General features: G+C 52.3%; 1 protein-coding gene across 1 annotated transcript; it reads right to left on the reverse strand.

The window, feature by feature from the left end:
• Positions 1–13,691: 13,691 nt before the first annotated feature.
• Positions 13,692–21,687, reverse strand: TAGLN2 (transgelin 2). Its single transcript, XM_012749186.3, has 5 exons — positions 21,572–21,687; positions 15,854–16,061; positions 15,180–15,354; positions 14,794–14,896; positions 13,692–14,467 (listed from the first exon to the last, which is right to left on the reverse strand). The coding sequence occupies exons 2-5, from the start codon at positions 16,031–16,033 to the stop codon at positions 14,326–14,328; spliced, it is 600 nt and encodes a 199-aa protein (XP_012604640.1). The 5' UTR covers positions 16,034–16,061; positions 21,572–21,687; the 3' UTR covers positions 13,692–14,325.
• Between the last annotated feature and the right edge of the window lie 762 nt (positions 21,688–22,449).

Genomic DNA, 22,449 nt, shown 5'->3' on the forward strand with positions numbered 1-22,449 from the left:
TTCTCCGGTCCAGGCGCCGCCCCGGCCCCGCCCCTCCCAGGCCCGGAGGGCGGTTGCCTAGTGCCGGAACTCCTCCCCCTAACCATTCCCGTGGAGCTGGGGCCGGAACCGTGACTCTAGGTTGACCCGCCCCTGCACGCCCTGCTGTTCAGTTTGGCTGAAATTTTGGATCAGGCCCCGAACTGCAAAGGGCCTACCGTGGCCCAGGGGGTTCTGTCCTCAGCGCCAAGAGAGCCAGGCCCAGGGTTTTCCCCTGAGACCTCATCTGGTTACCTTTGCCCCAGTGGCCACGAGGTGCCAAGCCAAACCCAATGAGTTTAATCTGCGGAGAAGAAAGCAGGATCAGACCAAAAACAGGTTTTACAACAGGAGGGAGTCGGACTAGACCAAAGAAAGAACTTCCAGCCCTGAGGATGTGCGTGCAGTCTCAGGAGCACTTCCTTAAAATGTGGGTCTCAGATCTCCAGCTTAGAATCACCTGGGAGAGCTTATTAAAAATAAAAATGTAATACCCTGCAGTTAACTAAGTCAAAAATCTAGGGCACTGGCTTTAGGGAACCTGCCTTTTAACACATGCTAGTTTGTAGTACTGTTCTATAAAGTTCAGTTTTACGATTTTTCCAATTTGCCTTGGCACCTATACCTCCCAGCCTGCAGGGACAGAATTGAACTGACCCCAATAGACCGCAAGTTCCAGGCCTCACGAAGCCCTACCACCCAACCAAGGACAGTTTTCTTCTTCCAGCGAGCGAGCGCAGACCAGCTGAGCTCTCTTGGTGGTGACTCTTCAAGTTTGTGAGCCACTTTCCCACTCCCAAACCTGTCTCCAAACCCCCACAGCCCATCTTTCTGAAGCTTGCTCCAACTTGGGCATTGAGGGCTGTTCACAAGCCCCAGGGGAATGGACAAAGGGAGACAAGGTCACCTACTGCTGCTCTTAGAAGGACTCACAACAGCAGGCTTTACATTCCTTCCCTAGATTTCCCAGCCCTTACTCCCTTTGGGATCCTTAAGAGACCAAGATGAGGGAGGAGAAGGGAAGGCCCAAAGAAGAGCACAGTCCCTGGGTGGCTTGGGGCTGAGTGAAGGGACTCTCCTGTATCTGGCACCCTTCCTCACTCAGCCTTGGCATCACAGCCCAGAGAGGAAAGATGAAGTCACCAGCCCACTATGGATAAGATGCTTCTCATAGGTTTTTCACCCAATTCTCACAGCCACGTCTCTATGAGGTAGTTAGTACCCCCATAACCAAAGAGGAAACCGAGGCCAACAGAGATAACTGTCCAAACTCAAAGTCTGTGTTCTTTTCTCAGCCAGAGTCCCTCTGAAGAAAAGGTTCAAAATTAAATTGAAGCAGGAAGGAAAGGATGACAGAGTGCAGCGCAATGGCCTCCCAGGGTTTTGTTTAAATTTTCCTCAATGCTAACAAAGGCTCTCATTTTCCTGAGCCTCGCTCAAGGCTGGTAGGAGGGCCCTTGGCAATGTGTCTACACTACACTACACTAGCAGGAGTTTCTAAACTGCTATTAATGTTGATATTTTGATCTCCTCTCATGAATCACAAATGTTCTTAATGGCATCTACAATAGCGAATCCTTTCTAGAAAGTTTCGATTTACTTTTCCCAGAGCCATCAGAGGAATCTATGATAGCTATCGTCTTATAAAATGTATTTCTTAAATAATGAGACTTAAAAATAAAAATCACTCGTTGATCCATGGGCGTCAGAATGGATGCTGTGTTAGCAGGCATGAAAACATTAATCTCTTAGTACATCTCTACCAGAGCTCTTGGATGAACAGATGCATTATCAATGAGCAGTAATATTTTGAGAAGAATCTTTTTTTTTCTGTGTAGGGCATAACAGTGTACTTAAAATACAGTAAACCATGCTATAAACAGATGTGCTGACATCCAGGCTTTGTTGTCCCATTTCTAGAGCACAGATAGAGTAGATTTAGCGTAATTCTTAAAAGCTCTAGGATTTTCAAAATAATAAATGAGCATTGGCTTCAATTCAAAGTTACCAGTTGCATTAGCCCCAAAAAGAGTGTCAGGCTGTCCTTCGAAGCTTTTAAGCCAGGCACTGACTTCTCCTCTCTAGCTATGAAAGTCCCAGATGGCATCTTCTTCCAATAGAAGGCTGTTTCATTTACATTGAAAATCTGTGGTCTAGTGTAGCCACCTTCATCAATGATCTTAGCCAGATCTAGATAACTTGCTGAAGCTTCGACATCAGCACTTTCTGCTTCACCTTATACTTTTATGTTATGGGGATGGCTTCTTTCCTTCAACCTCCTGAACCAAATTCAGCTAGCTTCAAACTCTTCTGCAGCTTCCTCACCTCTTTTAGCCTTCGTGGAATTGAAGAGAGTTAGGACCTTACTCTGAATTAATTAGGCTTTGTCTTAAGGGAATGCTATGGTTAGTTTGATCTTCTATCCAGAACACTAAAAGTTTCTTCATATCAGCAATATGCTGTTTTGCTTTCTTAACATTCATGTGTTTGCTGGAATAGCACTTTTGATAATTTCCTTCAAAAACTTTTCCTTTGCATTCACAACTTAACTTGATAACTGTTTGGTGCTGGGGGCCTAGCTTTCAGCCTGTCTTGCCTTTAGACATGCCTTTCTCACTAAGCTTACTTGTTAGCTTTTGATTTAAAGTGAGAGATGTGTGATTCTTCCTTTCATTTGAACACACAGAGGCCATTGTAGGTTTGTTAACTGGCCTAATTTTAATATTGCTGTGTCTCAGGGAACAGGGAGGCCCAAGGAGAGACAGAGAGAGAGATGGGGAAACAGCAAGTGCATGGAGTGGTCAGAACACACGCAACATTTATCAGTTGAGTTCACCGTTTTATATGAGCACCATTTGTAGTGCCCCAAAACAATGCTTACAGTAACATCAAAGATCAGTGATCACAGATCACCATAACAGATATAACAATAATGAAACAGTTTGAAATATTGTGAGAATTACCGAAATGTAACACAGAGGCATGAATTGAGCACATGCTGTTGGAAAAATTATGCCAATAGACTTGCGTGCCACAAACCTTCATTTTGTAAAAAAAAAAAGTGATATCTTCAAAGGACAATAAAGCAAACTGCAATAAAACGAGCTATGCCTGTGATTTAATAAGAGAAATAGGCAAATTTTGAATAGAAGAAGCAGGCTTTTGGATTGTGTTTGGTAATCCAATTAACAGGAAGGAAATCCCATTAACACATTGGGAAAATATTAAATTTCTTGTTGGTTTGACAATGAAACATTGACATTGGTAGAGATTGCATAAAATTCATAATTAGTACATTAAAATGAGAACCTATGACAAAATGGTTAATTAGTGCCATCAATTCAAGGAATATTTAAGATTATTGAATACTATCTGTAAAATTCATGTAAGAAATTTAATACAGATTTTCCCCAATTGGATAGCAATCATAAAAAGTAACATGATTTAACAACAAACTGAAAAGAAAGAAACATTCTAATCTATCGATAATAAATAGTTGATCAATCCATGCAGAGGAAAGACTGATTTATCTCTCTATAGAAAATGATATCATAAAATCATTGTCATATGAAAAGACAATCAAAGCATATGCAGGCAAAAAAGGTCACACTGTATTTCAGAGAAGCTTCAGGAAGTTAATTGATATTAATCTTATGTTATTCTTCTAGAGATTATGATGTTTATAGTATTTGCCAGTTTTTTAAATTTATTATTTGTCATGGCTTATTTTATTTTTCCAAATAAATGTTTACCTCTGTAATTAATTTTGTATTAATAATTCTGTATTTCTATTTTCTCAAATGGGGCTCTCAGAATTGCATAAGCTTCAGGCTTCACAAAACCAGGCTCCACCCCTGATAAGTAGGGAGGCAACCTTTCCCTTCTCAGCAAAACTTGGCTCAAAAGCGCAGCCATATCCGGCAGGGATGGGGGTGCCCTTACTTTCACCTCCCAGCCTCAGCCAAGCTCTGCACACTCCTCCCTCACCATTCTCTTTCATCTTTTCCTTCTTTTTCTTCCCCTCGTTTCTACTCATGCATCTTCGGAGTCCTTTTCTTTCTACCTTGATCCCCAAGCTCTCATTGCACCTGCCTCCTTGTGCTCTGTTCCGTTTTCTACCCACTCTCACTGCCCAGCAAGCTACTGGGGCTGAGAACAATGGGGAAGGTTTAAGAGGTTAAAGATGCTGGAAGAAGAGGGCAGGTCCAGATTCTCCACCCAACCCTGACTGCACCTCCAGCTGCCTGACCTTTCCCACTCCCAGAGAAGCCCCAGAGGAATTGCTCCCAGAGAAATCTCAGAATAAAGCCTGATTGTCGCCAGAGGCCAGGAGCCCAGGGCCAAGAGAGGAGCTCAGCCCAGCAATCCTGGGCTGGACTTGGTCCTGGCACCTCCTCCTCGTCCCCCACGGGTGTTGCAGTCTTCTGGGCACCTGGTCACTCCACTGGCCCCTGAGATGCTCCCCGCACTGGCTGAGGAAATTTTGACTCTGTGATGAATAAGCACATTTCAAATGGGAGGAGGCTGGGAGACAAGGTCCAGCAGGACTGTTTGGTTAAAATGAAAAGTCTGGCCTCTCACTTGAGCGTGTCTCCTGTCTAAGAACAGGGAGAAGGGAGACTGGTTCCCTGCTTCTTGCTCCTTCCTCCTCCCCTGTCTCCTCTGAAATTTTGTTTAGGAGCCTGCATTTCCCAGCACAGGGGCCAGAGAAGCTTAAGCTGGTGTGAAAGAAGTGGGGGAAGGAAGTGGGATGGGGGGGAGCAGAACCGCATGTTTAGAGTGAGACAAGGGGTTTCCACATTCCTGTAGAAGAGTCTATGTTGAGCGCATGTAGCTCTTTGTCAGTGATGGTCTGTTTCTCTCGTGTTTTCTCTGAACTCCTTTGCTAACTCCTGGCAGTTCTCCAGGACAAGGGTCCCCCACCTTCCTGTGGCCCTCGTTCCTCTGTACAGCTCCTGTTCCCGTTTTAAGGGTGCCCAGCCCCCTGCCCCGTGAAAGGAATCCCGCTATGCCCATTTAGTCCTCAGTAAAGCATCGTTTCCTCTAGGCCTGGGTCCTAGTCCATGACGTCATCTCACACAGCCTCGAAGAAGCGCTGCAGTGACTTGTGTTCCCTGGGGGAGCACAGTGAAGAAGGCAAGTGATGACTTTTCTTCAGGGTTTGAACCCCGGCTCAGCCACAAAGAGCTGAGAGACCTCGGGTAACTTGCTTAACCACCTGGGCCCTGTTTCCTTTCCTGTGAGATGGGGAAATGGCCCCACAGAGAGGTGGTGTGAGGATAACAGCAGGCTCAAAACTCAATTTGCACAGTGTGTGGCTGTTCTCTTCCCTTTTCTTTCCCCTAGAGCATGGGAATAGGGGGGCTCTTTGTCCTTAGTGTAATATAAACACCGTCAGGAATCAGATCATAAACCCTGCAAGTTGCATAGACGCCTAAAAAGGCTATTTCACTGTCCCCTTCTTCCTGGAGTACTTGAACTCTCGAAACTGCCTTAAATTCTTTCTCAATCAAAGTTGGGCTTAAAACATAAATAAATACTTAAATGCATGACTGATTTTATTCAAACTATTTGCTGCGTCCGTCTTTCATCAAAACTCTCCATCTTTTTCCTATTCCTGAAGACAGCCAGGTCAAGCCTTCCTGCTACAGTCTGCGAGACCCGCCCTGGGGCAGGAAGAAACGTGGAACCAAGGAGAATGAGTAGGGGGGATGGAGCTTGGGGCAGGGGTGTTAGGGTAGGAGTGGAAGTGCAGGCCACTGTGGGGTGCTTGTGGCTGGAGGCCCTGGGTCTAGAGAAGGGAGGGAGGAAGGAAAGGAGAGCACACAGGCCAGAAGGGCACCCCCAGGGAGGGGGGATCAGGCGTGAATAAGGGATGAAATGCCAGACTAATGACAAAGAGAGCCCCACACCCTTTCCCTACATTGCTACTGGGCAGATATCTCCCAGACCCAGGAGAAAGACATTAAGGAATCTGCGGCCTCCCTGCCTTCTCAAAAACCACATCTCCACCCTCCTGCCCACCCCAGGTCTTGGGGCCTGCAGTTGCCCTGGTGTCCTGGACACGCCTCCGCATGCCTGGCACCGGCTTCCCTCCTACGTGACCAGCACGGGCCCTGGACTGGGTGGCGGATGCTGAGATAAGGCCAAGGAGGGGGAAAACCACCAAAGCCAGGAAGTTACACAGCCTGGTTCCCTTGGCAACCTAGCCACAGTCACCAAACACTGCAGGGTGGGGGGCAGGGCCAGCTCCTGTTCAAGGCCTCGGGCCAGGGCCTACCAGACCTCAATTTTCTTACTGGAAAAACTTCTCTCCGAATCTCCTAGGATAGTGCTGCCTACGGATTATGGGAGAAGCCTGTTTAAAACGCAAATTCAGGCTACCACCCCACGAGCTCTGCCACAGACCCTCGGTCTGTAGGTCTCGTAGGTCTAACTGGAATATGCATTCCATTTTTTTTAATCCATTGAACACATTTATTTGGTCAAAGCCTAGTTTACCAGGCAGCATAGTAGAGAAGGCATGGCAGGGAAAGGGGGAGTGTACTACGGGGATTAAGATGGTCACAGCCCTGCCCATGCTGAGGCCACATCCCTCAGTGACTGCTGGGCCTCGTGTCCCTGTGACCAGATGGTCATGGAACCTGCATTTCTAACCCGCATCCCAGGAGGTTGCAGTGCTAGCAGTCTGAGGACTTCAATTAGAGAATGGAACAAGTTTCAAGAAGTTGGGACTCCTTGTGGCAGGATTAGGAGAAGATATAGGCTGGGGCCTAGGGTACCCCAAACATCTTGTGTCCACTGGAGCCTGCAGCCAATGCCATCTCCAGGGGTGCTTGACTTTGGGTACTTTCAACATCAGCTGAGTAACTAGGAATCTAGAGACATGGATTCTAGCACGTGTAGAACCAATTTAAAACCATGAACTTTAACTGAGCTCGTTCTTGGCCCGGCACCATCTGTTCTGAGAACCGTGGGCCTCACGAAGATAGATAAGGCATGCTTTCTACTCTCGAGAACTCTGGGATCCTGGACAAATCACTCCCAGTCTCCAGGCTCCAGTTTTTCTCTTCTCTCCAAAAGGTACAAGAATACTAAAGCCCTCCCTAGAGGTGACAAGCCTCTCTGGAATTAATAGATACGCTAATGCCTTAAAAGTGCAACTCTCAGGTATTGCCCTGGTGGTCAGCGGTGGCTTTTATTGCCGAAGGTAAAAGTTGGGCTTTCTGAGCCTTGAGGATAGAAACCCCAAGGAACAGGATCTGGGAACTGGACCTCAGGTTACCCCCCATTAGTTCCCATCTGAAGCATCCAGATCTTTGTTTGCCTCGGAGAGTGCTGAGCTGAACTTCCTGCCCCTCTTCCCAAGCCTGACCTCTTCCTTCCTCTGCTGTGGCCCTGGGCTCTGCTTACAGAAAGAATGCGGCTCAAACCAGCTACAGGCTGAACCCGGCCCCAGGGAAAGCCACCTCACAGGGGAGCCCCACAGCAGGGCAGGTGATAGCTTGGACTTCTGTGGTCATAAGTTCAAATCTCAGTTTGTTCCTTAGCTGGGTTCAGCAAGTTACTTTTACTCTCTCAGGCTCAGTTTCCTCATCTGTAAAATGGGAAATGAGAATAATATTTTGTGGTCGTGTTGAGCTCCTTCTCCTGGATTTCCTAGCCTCGTGACAGATATCACCATTTGCTTAGTTGCTGAAGCCAGAAGGATGTCCTTCTTCTTTTTTTTTAGACAGAGTCTCGCTTTATTGTTCAGGCTAAAGTGAGTGCCGTGGCGTCAGCCTGTCAGCCTAGCTCACAGCAACCTCAAACTCCTGGTCTCAAGTGATCCTCCTGCCTCAGCCTCCCGAGTAGCTGGGACTACAGGCATGCACCACCATGCCCGGCTAATTTTTTCTATATATTTTAGTTGGCCAATTAATTTCTTTCTATTTATAGTAGAGACGGGGTCTTGCTCTTGCTCAGGCTGGTTTTGAACTCCTGACCTCCAGCAATCCTCCCACCTCGGCCTCCCAGAGTGCTAGAATTACAGGCGTGAGCCACTGCGCCCGGCCAAGGATGTCCTTCTTGACCCTTCTCCCTCTCCTTCACTCTCCACAGTGAATCAAAGAGTACTTACCAATTTTGAAATCCACTGTCTTCTTTCCATCCCCACTGCCCTTCCCTGAGCCCACCCAGGCCACTCTCACTTCAGCCTGGGCTCCTGTAATAACCTCCTAAGTCTGCCTGTCTCAGACGTCCCTGACCTTAGGTCATTCTCCACCCTGCAGCCTAATGGAACTTTTTAAATAAAGCACATCCCTCAGCTCTTCATTCCCCTGCTCAAAATCCTCCCATGGCTCCCCATACCCTCAGTGAGATGTCCAAAATTGTTAACTTGACCTTGAAGCTCCTCTGATGCTCTGGCCCAGACTTCCCTTTTCAGTTGCATTTCTCAGCCCTCATGCCTCTAAACACAAGCGTTCCACGATCCAGTCCTGCATATTCTCACTTGCAGCCCGTGCACAGGGCACGCCCCTCCCAGGACACTCTCCTCCTCACCACCACTGGCCTCCTACTCATGCTTCTAGTGATCCTTAAGCACTCGGTTCAGACATTACTGTCTTCCAGAAACTTCACTGATGCCCCTCCCCACAGGGCTGTGTTCTCAGGGCACCCAGACTGCCCTTATCATGCTGCATATCACACTGTGTTATAACTGGCTCCTTGCTTTTCCAGCTCCTCCCAGGACGACACAGACCGTGTCTTGTTAACTTCTCTATCATCCAGCACCCAGCAGACGGCTCACCCTGAATAGGTGCTCAAGAAACTTTTTTTTGAAATAATGAAAAAACAAATAGAGCACAGTGACTAGCAGAAAAATGGTGGCGAATACCACCATCATTGTCATCCTCATCATGGATCAGTACCACATTGAGAGCCATATTTCTCTAATGGAAACCCAGTTCAAAATTCAGGTCCTGTCAACAGTGGAGTGAAACAATGTGACAGCCCCGGTATCTGAAGAGATGCTTGTTGTATAACCCCCCAACCCTACCTACCTCCCACCCCAGTGATGCTGATCTGTCCTTGCCTGATCCCTGGTGCTCGCCCTGACTCAGCCTGACTCTGCGACCTCTTTGCCCGCCCCCACCCCAGGCAGGAAAGGAGTAGCCCCCTCACCGGCCACGTGACCTCTGGCCACAGAGCCAGTGACTGCTCCTTTCTCCAGAGGAGCCCCCCTAACAGGCTGCCCACTCCCCTGGGCTAATCAGGGCAGATGTCCCCCAATATATGTAGCCTCAGCTCCCCATGACGTCATCAGCAGTCACCACCCAGGAATGCGTCCAGAACACTGGGAGGTTGGTGAGCTGTCCTCCCGCAGAGCCCCATCTGTCCTTCTCCCAAGGCTCATGCCACTGGCATCCTGAATTATCATGGCTCCTATCTGTGTTTCGTCTCCCCTATGGAACAATGCATTCTTTGAGCAAAGCGATCATATATTAACAGTCCATTTCCCCCATAAGGCCTGATGTAATGTAGAACCTCAATAGTCCTTAAATTAATGAATGAAAAAATGAGTGTGTGTATATATGAGCATTCCCAGGCAGAACTGCCTATTTTCCCCCATAAGAAAATGAGATTTGTCCTATTATTGAAGACATTCCTCCCGACCCCTAAGAGATTCCAGAGGCTAATAACCTTCAGAGTCAAGAGGATCATTTTTCCTTGTCTAACCTACATTTCTCTAGATGCAACTATAGTGCATTTTCTTCTAATCCACCTCCCTGGCCACTGGGGCTAAAACCCATTTCTTTGCAAGGAGACAGTTATTAATTCACCCTTTTAGCCTTTTCTTCAACAAATTTAATCCCAGGCCCTCTATTGCTCCCTCCCTGGGGTCCTGTCATCCAGCTCCTTCCCTGTTCCACTGCTCCTTGGGCCTTCTGCCAAGCTCTCAGAGGCCTCCTTCAGCGGCTGAGGCAGGAATGGGACGCATTGTTCTCCACGGAGCCACGTACAAACACACAGATGCCTACGCACGCAGGACCAACACCTCTCTGTACCCATTATCCCCGAGCCTTGGTAAACACACACTCACAGGCAGCCTCCACACAGCCACGGATTTATCTCCTCCCACCAGCACCCCCCTGAGCCCGAATCCTGTGAATTCTCACACACCTGCACGCACACTCACACGCATATGAACAGGCCGCACAGGGCTACCTCTTACCCACAGGTGAGCCCAACTGGGTGGAGCGTCTGAAACCGTCTTCCCTCTCTCTCCTCCTCCTCCTCTCTGCCTCCCTTCCCCAACTCTCCTCTCCATTGGCCACCACGGGCCAAGCCCACTTTCCCTCCACCTCCACAGTGATTTTCCACTTCAAGGCTGAAGGCAAGGAATAAATGAATCAAAGTTGGCTCTTCCTCTTCCTTTTGCCCTCCTCCCATTCTTTTTTCCCCCATTTGCCCAGAGCATGCACACCGCCCTCTATCCCCAGCCTCCACTTCTCTGGTTGGACGGGGTGCAGCTTCTTGGATTTTTCCCTTTCGGAAATGAACAATCAGGAAGCACTGGAGGCTGGGTTCCATCTCAGATCCGAGGACAGGCCGGGTTGCAAGGCCCCTGGGCTGGCCAGGCGCGGTGTTGCCAGGCCAGGAGCTGCATGGGGCTGGTGTGCTGCTTATTCATTCACTCAACAAATATTTATCCAGCACCTACATCATGCCAACTGCCACTCTACGTGAACAAAACCAACAAATGCCTGCCTTTGTGTAGTGTGCATTCTATGGGTGAGGACAGAAAATAAAATATACTGGGTGATAAGAGAAAGCAAGAAAGGAGGGTGGAGTGCGAAATTTTAAATATGGTGGTCAGGGAAGGTGGCAAGTGAATGAAGACCTGAAGGAGACAAAGGTGAGACCTGGAAGGAGATTGTTCCAGGCAGCAGGAACAGTTCTGCAAGTACAGAGTGTCGCAAAGCACCAACGTAGGCCGGGCAAGGTGGCTCACGCCTGTAATCCTAGCACTCTGGGAGGCTGAGGCAGATGGATCGTTTGAGCTCAGGAGTTCAAAACCAGCCTGAGCAAGAGCGAGACCCCAGTCTCTACTAAAAATAGAAAGAAATTACTTGGACAGCTAAAAATATATAGAAAAAAATTAGCCAGGCATGGTGGCGCATGCCTGTAGTCCCAGCCATTTGGGAGACTAAGGCAGTAGGATCGCTTGAGCCCAGGAGTTGGAGGTTGCTGTGAGCTAGGCTGATGCCATGGCACTCTAGCATGGGCAACACAGTGAGACTCTGTCTCAAAAAAAAAAAAAAAGAAAGAAAAAAAACACCAGCGTAGAGAGCCACGGAGAACGGGGTGCTAGGAGATGACAAGAAAAGGGGGTGCTGTATAGAGGCTGCTTTTCCTCCTAGCCCCACTCTGGGCTCCAGGGCCTCAAGGGGGCTCAGGAGAGATGAGTGAGGCCGAATTAGGAATGAAACTGTGACCTCAGGTGAGACAAAAAGCAAACCAACGGCAAACAAAGCAAAAAAAGTTGAGATGCAGGTGAAGGCCAGTTCGAGAAGGAAGGAGCCAAGCCTGCAGTGAGATGGGTTAAGGGGAATCACTGGGATTCCTCAAAAGCTGCTGGGTGAGGTGACAGGCACAGCCAGAAGGGAGGCGAGCCCCACGGCTGAGCACCTCTCAAATCCAGTCAAAGTCTGCCTTGAAAAGAAGCTATCCCAGGGAGGGGGCGTAGGGCCACTCGAAGCATCTTAGCCCATGTTCAGAAGGGCAGCGGTAAAGGGTGTGGCACCATTGAGCACTGGCTCCCTCCCAGCCCAGCATGCACACGAATGCCACCTTCTATTCACTACGCAAAGTGCTTTCCACGTACATCTCATCTAATCCTCACAGCAACCTCACGTGAAAAGAATTATCATCTTCAGTTTACCGACGAGGAGCACCCCCACCCCACCCTTCTGCCCCCCAGTCCCTCGGCAGTTCAATGAGCCCGGCCAGGCTCATAGCCAGGACCTCCAGACTCCAATCCCTGCTCCTCTACTTAACTGCTGTGTGGCCTTGGGCAAGTTTCTTGCCCTTTCTGAGACCCAGTGTCCTCATGTGGGGACAAAATAGGGGAAATAATATGGTAATATACACCTCTCGGGCTTTCAGGAGAATCTTCTAGAAGGCAGTGGTTCTTGGTGTCCACACTGCATTTCTCGGAGTTGTCAGGCCTGTGACCAGTAATTCGTAGCTATAAACAAATTAGGGAAGGTGGCAAAGAGTTTGTTGTTTTAGGGTAAATATCAGTGAATTCAGTGTTTTGTCTTCGGTGACATCACTCTCCCTCACTGCCATCCAACAAGCCTTCCTGAGCGGGAGATAGGGGTGGAGTGCCTGGCACCCCAGGGATTTTCAGACAGGCTGCAGCCTATCTTATCTATGCCCAGCCCGTGGGAGTGCAGCAAGCAAAGCACATACCCTCTCTTCGTGGGTTGCCACAAGGCCAAGGCCTGCTCAGAATGGGGAGCCTCAGGGCGGCAGGGGAGCAGTGCGGAAAGAAAACTCTCTGGTACAAATCTGCATAGTCTGCTACCCCCAGGCACAGTGTTGTGGCTTTCTCCTCCTAAGGAGAGAGATGCCCTAAAGTAGAAAGAAGAGAGGGACAATGGCAGGCAGGCCCCTGGCCCCTCAAGTTCTCCCTAGGAAGACACAGGGTCTGGCCAGGAAGACTTGGGGTAAAGGTGACACCGAGGGGTTGCAAACTATGGGTGGCACATTCATGCCTGGGTACTGGAGACAACCTTGGCCGGAGTGGTGGCTCACACCTGTACTCCTAGCACTCTGGGAGGCCGAGGTGGGCAGATTGAGCTCAGGAGTTCGAGACCAGCCTGAGCAAGAGTGAGACCCCATCTCTACTAAAATTAGAAATTAATTGGCCAACTAAAAAAAAAAAATATATATATATATATATATATTAGCCGGGCATGGTGGCGCATGCCTGTAGTCCCAGCTACTCGGGAGGCTAAGGCAGGAGGATCGCTTGAGCCCAGGAGTTTGAGGTTGCTGTGAGCTAGGCTGATGCTATGGCACTCTCGCATGGGCAACAGAGTGAGACTCTGTCTCAAAAAAAAAAATTTGATTTTCTTGGTCTAAGGCAACATACCTCTCTCCTGCTCATTCCCCAGCTCTCCAGTCCCCCTCTCCGCTGCAACGCCCACCCTCAGCCCCCACTCGTGTGTGGCCAACTCTAACACAGGCCACCTTGCCCCACGCCTGCCTGAAGAGCCTCCTACCTGCGCTCACTGCACTTGCCAGGACTCTGGGCTGTGCCAAAAGTGAGCCCCACGCCCCTGCAGTGGCTGAGAAGCTGTTCCAGCTGGAAGGGCAGGCCCAGCCAGGAGTACCAGGCAGAACTGCCAGATTCATTGGGTGCAGAGGGCCTCACCTCCCTGTGAACACTGCCCACATATTCTGCACTATGGTTCCCTGCCCAAGGGCAGCTGTGAGATCCTGTCCCTTCTCAATCCCAACCCACCCTCCCCTGAACTAAATGAGAAAGGATGGGGGAAGAAACTGAAGAGGGGGGTTAGCACCGCAGCCTTCCCTCTCTGCCCCCTTCCCTGCTCCATTCCCTGCACCGATCCGGTATTCCTCCCTTCCCCGCAGTGGGCACAGCCCCCCAGACACAGCCAGAGTCCATCCAGAAAAGACTGGGATTCTTTATTAAATCAGCAAACTCATATTCTTCAAGCCCCAGGCCATGGAGGGCAGCCCTCCCTTCTCTGTCCCCACACCCCTTAGCCACAGTGAAGGGAATGGAAAATGAAAAGCCACAAGGGCCTCTGCCAGAGAAGGCTGCCCCAGATGTGTGGTGAGTGCAGTCCAGCTGTGGCTGGGGTGGCAGCTGCCACAGGCTCCTCCCTACAAATTAAGTCCCTGCAGCCACAGCTGTGGGAGAGGCATACCTGTAGAAGGCAGCATCCCTGACTCCCAGCCAAGGAATGGGTTGAGGGCACAGAGCTCAGGGGCAGGAGAGGCCAGAGGGAAAGAGGACAGGCATGGGGGCAGGGGGAGAGGTCCCCGAATTTTGGTCCCAGGGAAAAAGAAGAGGCCAGCTGGTCCAGTTTCGATGGGTGTGGGGGAGGGAATGTATTAGTAAGCACAGGGGAGAAGCCACCATCGAGCACCCCAGAAGTGACAGGACAGGCTGCATCCTCACCCTGGCAGAGGGGAGCTTGAGAGCTCAGGGGCTTTCAGGGAATGTCACTGCTAAAATATATATACACATATATATTAACCATTCATGGGAAGGCAGGGGCAGGGATGGGATCAGAGGATCTGGCGTGGCATCCCGTAGCCGGTCATGCCTGCCTGAGACGCCCCGCGGTTGGTGCCCATCTGTAACCCAATCACGTTCTTGCCCTCTTGCAGCTGGTTGTCTGAAAAGTTCCGCGGGTTCTCCTTGGATTTCCTGGGTGGGAAGGGAGTGCTGATCAGGAGGAAGTCAGAGGCTGCCCCAGTAAATCCCGTCCACAGACAGAGCACAGACTTTGCTGTGGGCCCAAGGGCTGGTGCCAGCTCTGCCCATGAGCTCCCTGAAGCCACCTCCTCATCTGTCCAAAGGGACAGTCACTTGCCACCCCAGGGAGAGTTGTGAGGATTAAGTGGGACAAGGAAAGTGAAAGTGCTTTGTAAAGGGCTGGCTGCTACCGAGATGATGTTAGTTATTTCCTGGGGACGGGAATGGGCAGGAGCAGTGTGCGTGCTGGGCCCTGCAGCTGCCCCAGCAATACTTACTTAGGGAACCAATTGGGATCCCCAGAGAAGAGCCCATCGTCCCGGGCTACCGCCAGCCCACCGAGGTTCATCAGGGTCCGCTGTACACAGGCCATGTTCTTTCCTGGGAAGGAGAATGGAAATGTATGGGCCTCAGCAGGGCTGCGGTCTTGGATGCCAGGGTCCCACTTCTATCACTACATCTGCATGCCCAGTTTCCTAATTCCTTTTATTCTTGGTCCCCATACCCTTCATCCCAACCCCTAACATGGCCCATTATCTGTGAAACACACACATCCCTCTCGTCATCAAGGAGCTAGAAACTGGTCCGTTCTCCATGGCCAAGATGGCCCAGCCCAACCTCTGGTCTCCCAGATGACAGGCCCTAGACCCTGGCCCTGGCCCACCTTCCCAGAGGTCCACAGTTTGGAAGATGTCAGTGGTGTTAATGCCGTAGCGCTCAGCCGCTTGCAGGAATTGAGAGATCTGCTCCATCTGCTTGAAGGCCATGGTGGAGGCCTGGATCTTCTTTACTGGGGCCTGCCCCTCGGGGTACAGTCCATTAATGAGCTCACACAGCACCTGGGTGAGGACGGCAGGTGTGCAGAGGTGAGGATGTGTGTAGCGCAGGTCAGCGTGCACCATTGTCAGCACCAGAGACAACGAACCAAAGGAGGTTCCTCTCCTGCCTGAACAGAGCTGGGACTCCTTCACCTGGAGTGAGCCTCGGGAATCCTTTGCACAGCCCCCTGCCCCTGAGCCCAGAGTGAAAGGCCAGTGTTTAGTCTTTCCTTGCTATTCCAATATAGCTGTCTAGAGTAGCCCTCCCACAGTTCTTTCCTTAGAGATATCCGTCCTTGGTGTCACCTAGCCTTCTGCTGCAGGGGAGGCACATTCACCCTTACCCGTCACTCAGTGGGAAGGGAGGAAAGCTGGGGTGCTCTGCTAGGCTCAGTAAAGATATTCAGACTTAGGAATAAGTTGGGACTGGTGTGCCTGCAGTATTCCCTTCTTTGGGTTAAACAATCCCCAGTCCCCCCACCCCCTTGTACTCCGAAGCCAATGGGGGCCCAGCTCTCACCGTGCCATCCTTAAGCCAGTTCTGGAAGTTTTCACGCCCAGGCTGGGGCCGGCCCACATCTTTTCGGCACTGAGCAGTGATCCACTGGATCAAGACCTGCTCCAGGTCTGCATCATACTGTTTCTCAATCTTCTGCTGCACCTCCCGGCTCAGGCCATAAGAAGGTCCCCTGTTGGCCATTCCAAAGGGTAGTTGTAGCTGTGGGGAGCTGGGGAGAGGACAAGCCCAAACCTTTGGTCAACACCCTGCAACTTGTGGGGTGGGGAGTTCTGCCTGTGGGGACCCACACCATAATCCCCCATGGTGGGCCCTAAGGATGAAGACCAGAATTGCTGCCAAAGGAGGGAAATCTTGCCTTGATCCCTGGACATGGCTGGAATAACACTACTTGGGACTCTGGGAGGTGGCATGGGGCCACACAGGCTGTCTCTGGATTTTCTTTTTTCTTTTTTCCTTTTTTTTGAGACAGAGTCTCACTTTGTTGCCCAGGCTAGAGTGAGTGCCGTGGCATCAGCCTAGCTCACAGCAACCTCAATCTCCTGGGCTCAAGCAATCCTCCTGCCTCAGCCTCCCGAGTAGCTGGGACTACAGGCATGCACCACCGTGCCTGGCTGATTTTTTCTATATATATTAGTTGACCAATTAATTTCTTTCTATTTACAGTAGAGACGGGGTCTCGCTCTTGCTCAGGCTGGTTTCGAACTCCCAACCTGGAGCAATCCTCCCACCTCGGCCTCCCAGAGTGTTAGGATTACAGGCGTGAGCCTCCGCGCCCGGCCTCCCCATTAGATTTTATATGAACAAATGGTGCTACCAATAGAATGAAGCAAAAAATAAAATCCCACTGGAATAGAATATGGGGTAAATGAGGCCAAGATTGGGGGTGTAGCTCCTCCTTTAGCAAAGGCAAACTGGTCATTCTAACCACAAGCCTGCTCTTTACGGCCCTGGGAAAGAGAAAGATTTGGGGAGGGGAAGGAACATGGAGCAGCTTGGAACACCTACGCCAGGAGCTAGAGGACTGGTTGGATCTACCCTCAATCGATCAATGGGTTTTCATTGAGTACCTACTATTTGTGCTAGGGATTATGGGAGAGATACAAATCCTTGGTCCTGAAGCGCCCACGGTGCCATCAGAGAGACAAGGCGAGTAGTATGAATGGGTAAGGATTGCACACAATGAGTACCAAGCTGCACAGTACAGATTCACATGCTGTAAAAGAGGATGAAATAGCAGAAATAGCCTGGGAAGGCTTCCTGGAAGAGGTGGGCCTGAGTAGGCCCTCAACAGTTTTCAGCAAGCAAAAGGAATTTCCCATGCGAAACCAGGCAATAAAAACAAATTCTGCTTTCCCTTCTGAGAGCTATTGTAGGCAGAGTAATGGCCTCCCAAAGGTGTCCATGTCCGAATTCCCAGAAGCTGTGGATACTTTCATTACCTTACACAGCAAAAAGGGACTTTGCATGTGATTAAGATAGTGAGATGGGGAGATGATCCTGGACCATCCAGGTGAACCCAAAGTCACCGCAAGGGTCTTTACTAACTAGAAGGAGGAGGCAGGTGAGTCAGAGTGGGAGAAGTGAGGAGGAAGCAGAGGTTGGAGTCATGTAGGGCCATGAACCAAGCAATGCAGGTGGCCTTTAGAAGCCACAAAAGGCAAGGACATGGCTTCTCCCCTAAACCACTCGGAAGGAAGGCAGCCCCACCAACACCTGGATTTTAGCCAGGGGGCCCTTAGTGAGGTCTCCAGAACTGCAAGGCACCATACTTGTGTTGCCTTAAGTCACTAAGTTTGTAGTACTCTGTAACAGCAGAAATAGGAAACTAATACAGGAGCCTTGAGTGGTATTGGGGGGACACCTGGGAAGAGAGGGAAGGATGGGGAAGTACACAGGAGAATTTCTTTAACTTAGTTTGAGGGCCTGGGTTAGCAAGAGCTGGGTGGTTTCCTGACCACTGGCCTGAGTTGGCAGACCTCACTGTGGTCAGGCTGTCCCCACCTACCACCTCCCCCTCGGTCCCACACCCAGGGGCCTGCTGAGCAAGTCCTGGGAATGCTGCTGATGCCAAGGGGAGCCAGGAACAGAGAAGGGACACAGCCCCCCATTTCCTGCCCCATCCCCTCCCTGGATGAGCTCTTCTCTCTGCACTGAATTAGAGCCACTGTCTGGTTGCTCACAAAAAATGGATCCCCCGGATGGACACCTGCGTTCGTTCAGGGAGAGGAAATTGAGCCACCTCGCCTCTGCACACCTGGCTCCAGGCCAGGTCAGACTTACGGGATGAAGTCACTCTGGCTCTCTTTCTCCCTCACACCCCAGGTTCGACAATCCCGCCACCTTCTCAGTGGGCCTCAGGGCTCTGCCTAAGTACAAGGGCTGGGCAGCCTCAAACGCCCAGTGCCTCTCGGCCCAGAGGCTGCATGTCTCGGGCCAGTCCCCCGCCACCCCTTCCAACATGGCTGCTCCTTTCTCCTCTGGCTTATCAAGCTGCACATTTCCGGCAGAGATCCTCCCCCAAATGGGTTATTTTTAACCCTCATCAAGAGCAACCCACCCCAACCCCCAGCCCCACCCCCAACTTCCCTAGCTCGAAAGCCCGGCCAGATCAGTGTCAGTCTGGGCCCTGACCCCACAGCACCAGCCACACACAGTCAGCTGGGGGAAGGCAGGCAGGGTCGAGTAGCCTGAGGAGAAAAAGAGAGCAGCCTCCCGACCCCACCCAGCCGCCCAGCAGCCACTCATAGAACCTATAACCTCTGATGCACAGGGGAACCGGCTGGAAGACGTGGCAGGAAGAGAAAGGGCCACCATCACCAGTAAGCCCCCTCTTCCCAGCGAGATTTCCAGACCTCTCTTCTAGGAGTGGCTTCACTATGGTCACCTGGGTTTCAGGACTGTTTCCAAGGACCAAGTGGCTAGAAACACACTTGGCCCAGGGATCACTATGGCACAGCTAAAGAAAGTGCAGGAGAATTATTAACTTAAGACACCAGGGTTCCAAGAGGAGGGAAGGGCCGGATGCCAGAGCCTTCCAGTGTTCCCTTCTCCCCAGGGGCAGGACAAACTTAGCCTCCCAGGCCATCTCCTGGCAGAAGGTGGCTACTGAGGGCCCCTCCCCCACTCTGGAGCCTGGACACAGCTGGCAGGGTTGGACCTCCAGCTGCAGTGTATCTGCTCCGCTGTGGGGCCATTGCCCTAGAACCCTGAGGTGCCAGAGCCACAGGGCGGAGCTCGGGGGAGGGGTAAGCCCAGCCAGGCCCAGCCTGGCCAACAGCTGTCTCTCCTCCCCACCCCCGAGGCCAGGCCGGAGCTGACAGGCTTCAGCTGCTGGAACTGTGGAGGCCCACCCTAGCGACACCCAGGAACCTACCCCTGCCTTCCCTCAAAGAAAGAGAGAATAGCCAGTCGCCTACCAGGGTGGGGAGAAGAGATACGCCCGACTGGAAGACAGGTGTGGGAGATGCCCCAGAGCTGGGGACCCCAAGAGAAGGCAACAGCTGAACAACTTGGGGGATGGGTTGGCAGTGAGCAACCTAAACTCTGGAGCTGACTACAGCTGTGCCAACAACCCTCACCCCCATCCTCGGGTTCCAATAGTCAGGAACGGGGCACGGGCCTCCACAGGCACTCCAGCCCTCAGCCCCACCCAGACCCCAGGCTGGAAGCTTACTTTACCCCACCCAGGACACCAAAGCCAAAGAAAAGGCGGACATGGGGTGGAGTGGAGGGATTTGAGGGTTCTTGGCTGGTGTGTTTAATTGGTAAGACAAAGGAAGTCTTCCATTCACCGTGCATGCAGATGGGACACAGGGGAACTTCCCAGCTCAAACTTGGGGCAGGGACTATTCTGAAAGAGCGAGACGAGGCGGAGACACCAGCCCACAAAGGGAGGTGCCACAGGAAGCAGGCAGAAGCAAGGATGGTGGGGATCCACGGTTAAGGAACCCCCCTGGGGCAGCCCCTCACCACCAAGAATCCACCAAGAATTGTGAGGGGAAGAGAAAGCTGAGGCTGCACAAACAGGAAGCCACAAGGCTTGTGCAGGAGGAGGGGATGAGGTGGGGACCGTTGCCATGGCTTCTGTGTACCAAACACAGGCATGGAGGCAGGGTGGGGGCACCTGGCAGAAACACCCGCTCAACACGGACGTTGTGGGGAGGAGGCTCTGAGCCCAGGGGAACAGTGGGATCCTCACAGCAGTTCTTGGGCATAGCCAGGTGCAAGGGATTCCTCCAGGAGGTGGCTACAGGGGGTAGGGAGAGCATTTGGAGGAGATGAGAAAGGACCCCTTTGGGGGTAGAGAAGCAGACTCAAGGAAGCAGTAGTTCAGGAGACAAAATGCCCTGGGAAGGGAAGGTGTGTTTTGAGCTAGAGGATCCACACCTGAGAATTCTGGAGGGATAAGGGATAGAATGAAGAAAAGATTAGAGGCCACTCCGCAGGGGGCAGACGCTGAGGGGAGAGGGAGCGGATTTACAGTTGGACAAAGACTATTTGTTGGATGTGGAAGGATAGGACCCTGCTGGCCCCGCCCTGCCATGGCCTCTGCAGTTCTAGGTCTGACCCATGGGGTAGGAAGGAGAAATTAGGAGGGGGTTGGAGACAGGAGCTGTCCCTGTCTGGCGCTTTGGAATCAGAAAAGTGGGGGCATGCAAGCCACAGGTCTCCTCCAACACCAGAACCCCACTTCCACCCCGTTTCTTTCTACCCCACAGGTACCAGGTGCCCTGAGAACCTCCATAGTACGGGCTCCAGGAGGCCCCAAGAGACACGCGGAGCCGGGGAAGGCGGCAGTCCACTTCCGGTCCCGCAGGTCCAGCCTCCACAGCCGCCGCCCCCACCCCCACGGCCACACCCTGGCCGTTACAGCGGATGAGTCACCCACCGCCCGCCAGCCGCTGGGGTGACGCAGTGGTCTGGGCAGCCCGCCCGCCCGCCCGCGGCCACCACCGGCTTTCCCAGCAGCGGGGGGCACGGGGTGGGGCAGCGGGGCTCGGGCAGAAGTAGGAGGGCATGGAAAGCAGCAAATTTCTACCCCCCTCAAACACACAGACGGGGCACCCCGGGGCACAGTCTAGGCTGCAGCCCCCAGGTGCCTGAGGTCGGGGGACTCTCCTGGAGACGACTGGGGCTTCGCGGAAGGCCACAGGAGGGCCGACGCACGGAGTCCCCTAGCCGCAGCCCGTGACCCTGCGTCTCCGGAAAAGCGAACTGGCAGCAGAAGGGACAGACAGGGCGGCCCCGGGGACGCAGAGGTCATGCAGCGCCCACACGTGCTCCCAGAACCAGGAAGTGAAGGGTCGCGCGGGAAGCCCCAGGAGCGCGGAGCCGGCCCAGAGCCGGCCCAGAGCCGGCGCCAGGACCCAGTACGCGCCGTCACTCGGGCCAGCAGGCTAAAGTCCGACACTCTTTTTTCCCTCGCTCCAATGAGGACTCGTCGCTGGAGCCGGCGGGTGGGGCTCAGTCCCTGAGTCCCCTCTCCAGACGGACGCCCCGTCTATGCACCGACAAACGTCGCCTGACCTCATCGTCCAACAATGCCCGGTCAGGACTTGGGCACCGGACCTGACAGCACGGGGCGGGGCAGAGCAGTCATCGGACCCTAGCCTGGTGCCAGCCCTAGATCCCCAAGCTAGCTGGAGCAAGTCCCAAGCGCTGGCTTCTCTGTCTCTACAGACCATGCACATCCCCCCTTGGTCCCTGCATCCTGCTCACCGTTCGGGCGGGCTGCACGCTCAAGGCTGGGTCTGCGGCGGCGAGTGGTGCACCCGGGCCGGGCCGGGGGTTTTCAGGAGGGTCCCGCCTCAGACGGGGCGGACCAGGGGCGGGGCAAGGGCAGAGAAGGTTTAAAGGCGCCGCAGCGGAGAAGGAGATAGGAATGCTTAGGAGAGGGGCAGTGGACCAGAGGAAGGGTTAAGGAATCTGGAAGTCTGGGCCTACAAAGACAGCTGCAGTGGTCTCCACCCATGAGAACCCCAATCGCCACCCAGGAGCCCATAGACTCATGCCCCAGTAGGAAACTTTCTGCCTAGAAAGTTAGCCCAAGACTGTGGGCGTGTTTACGCGGGAAGAAGCCTCCTAGTTTAAAAAGGCTGGCAGGCCAGGTGCGGTGGCTTATGCCTGTAATCCTAGCACTCTGGGAGGCCGAGGCGGGATGATTGCTTTTGGCCAGCAGTTCGAGACCATCCTGAGCAAACTAGGAAAAATTAGCCTGTCATGGTGGTGCACGCCTGTAGTCCCAGCTACTTGGGAGGCTGAGGCAGGAGGATGGCTTGAGCCCAGGAGTTTAGGGTTGCAGTGAACTATGATGATGCCACTGCACTCTACCTAGGGCAACAGAGCAAGACAATGTCTCAAAAAGGGGGGGGGGCTGTCAAAGTAAACTAAGGCATAGGAAGACACCCTCCCACCCCAACTGACTAGGGTGTGATAGGACTGGGGCTTGCAGGCTGGGGCAGCACCCCCACGTGGTCTTGCTCCCCACCTGCTGCAAGCCTAGGCAGGAACTAACAGTGAGGTCACCCTTTGCCCAGGGCATTGAGGGGCGTGGTCAGCGTTGGGACTCCCGGTTCAGACCTGACTTCTCTCTCCCT

Source organism: Microcebus murinus, chromosome 2, assembly GCF_040939455.1.
Source record: "Microcebus murinus isolate Inina chromosome 2, M.murinus_Inina_mat1.0, whole genome shotgun sequence".
Lineage (NCBI taxonomy): Eukaryota > Metazoa > Chordata > Mammalia > Primates > Cheirogaleidae > Microcebus > Microcebus murinus.

Excerpts from the sequence above, each read along its gene's own strand:
- TAGLN2 (XM_012749186.3), bottom strand. The coding sequence starts at position 16,033 with ATGGCCAACAGGGGACCTTCTTATGGCCTGAGCCGGGAGGTGCAGCAG. Across the intron at positions 15,355-15,853 it reads ACTGGCTTAAGGATGGCACG|GTGCTGTGTGAGCTCATTAA; the intron begins GTGAGAGCTGGG and ends GTCCTCACCCAG. Across the intron at positions 14,897-15,179 it reads AACTGTGGACCTCTGGGAAG|GAAAGAACATGGCCTGTGTA; the intron begins GTGGGCCAGGGC and ends TCTCCTTCCCAG.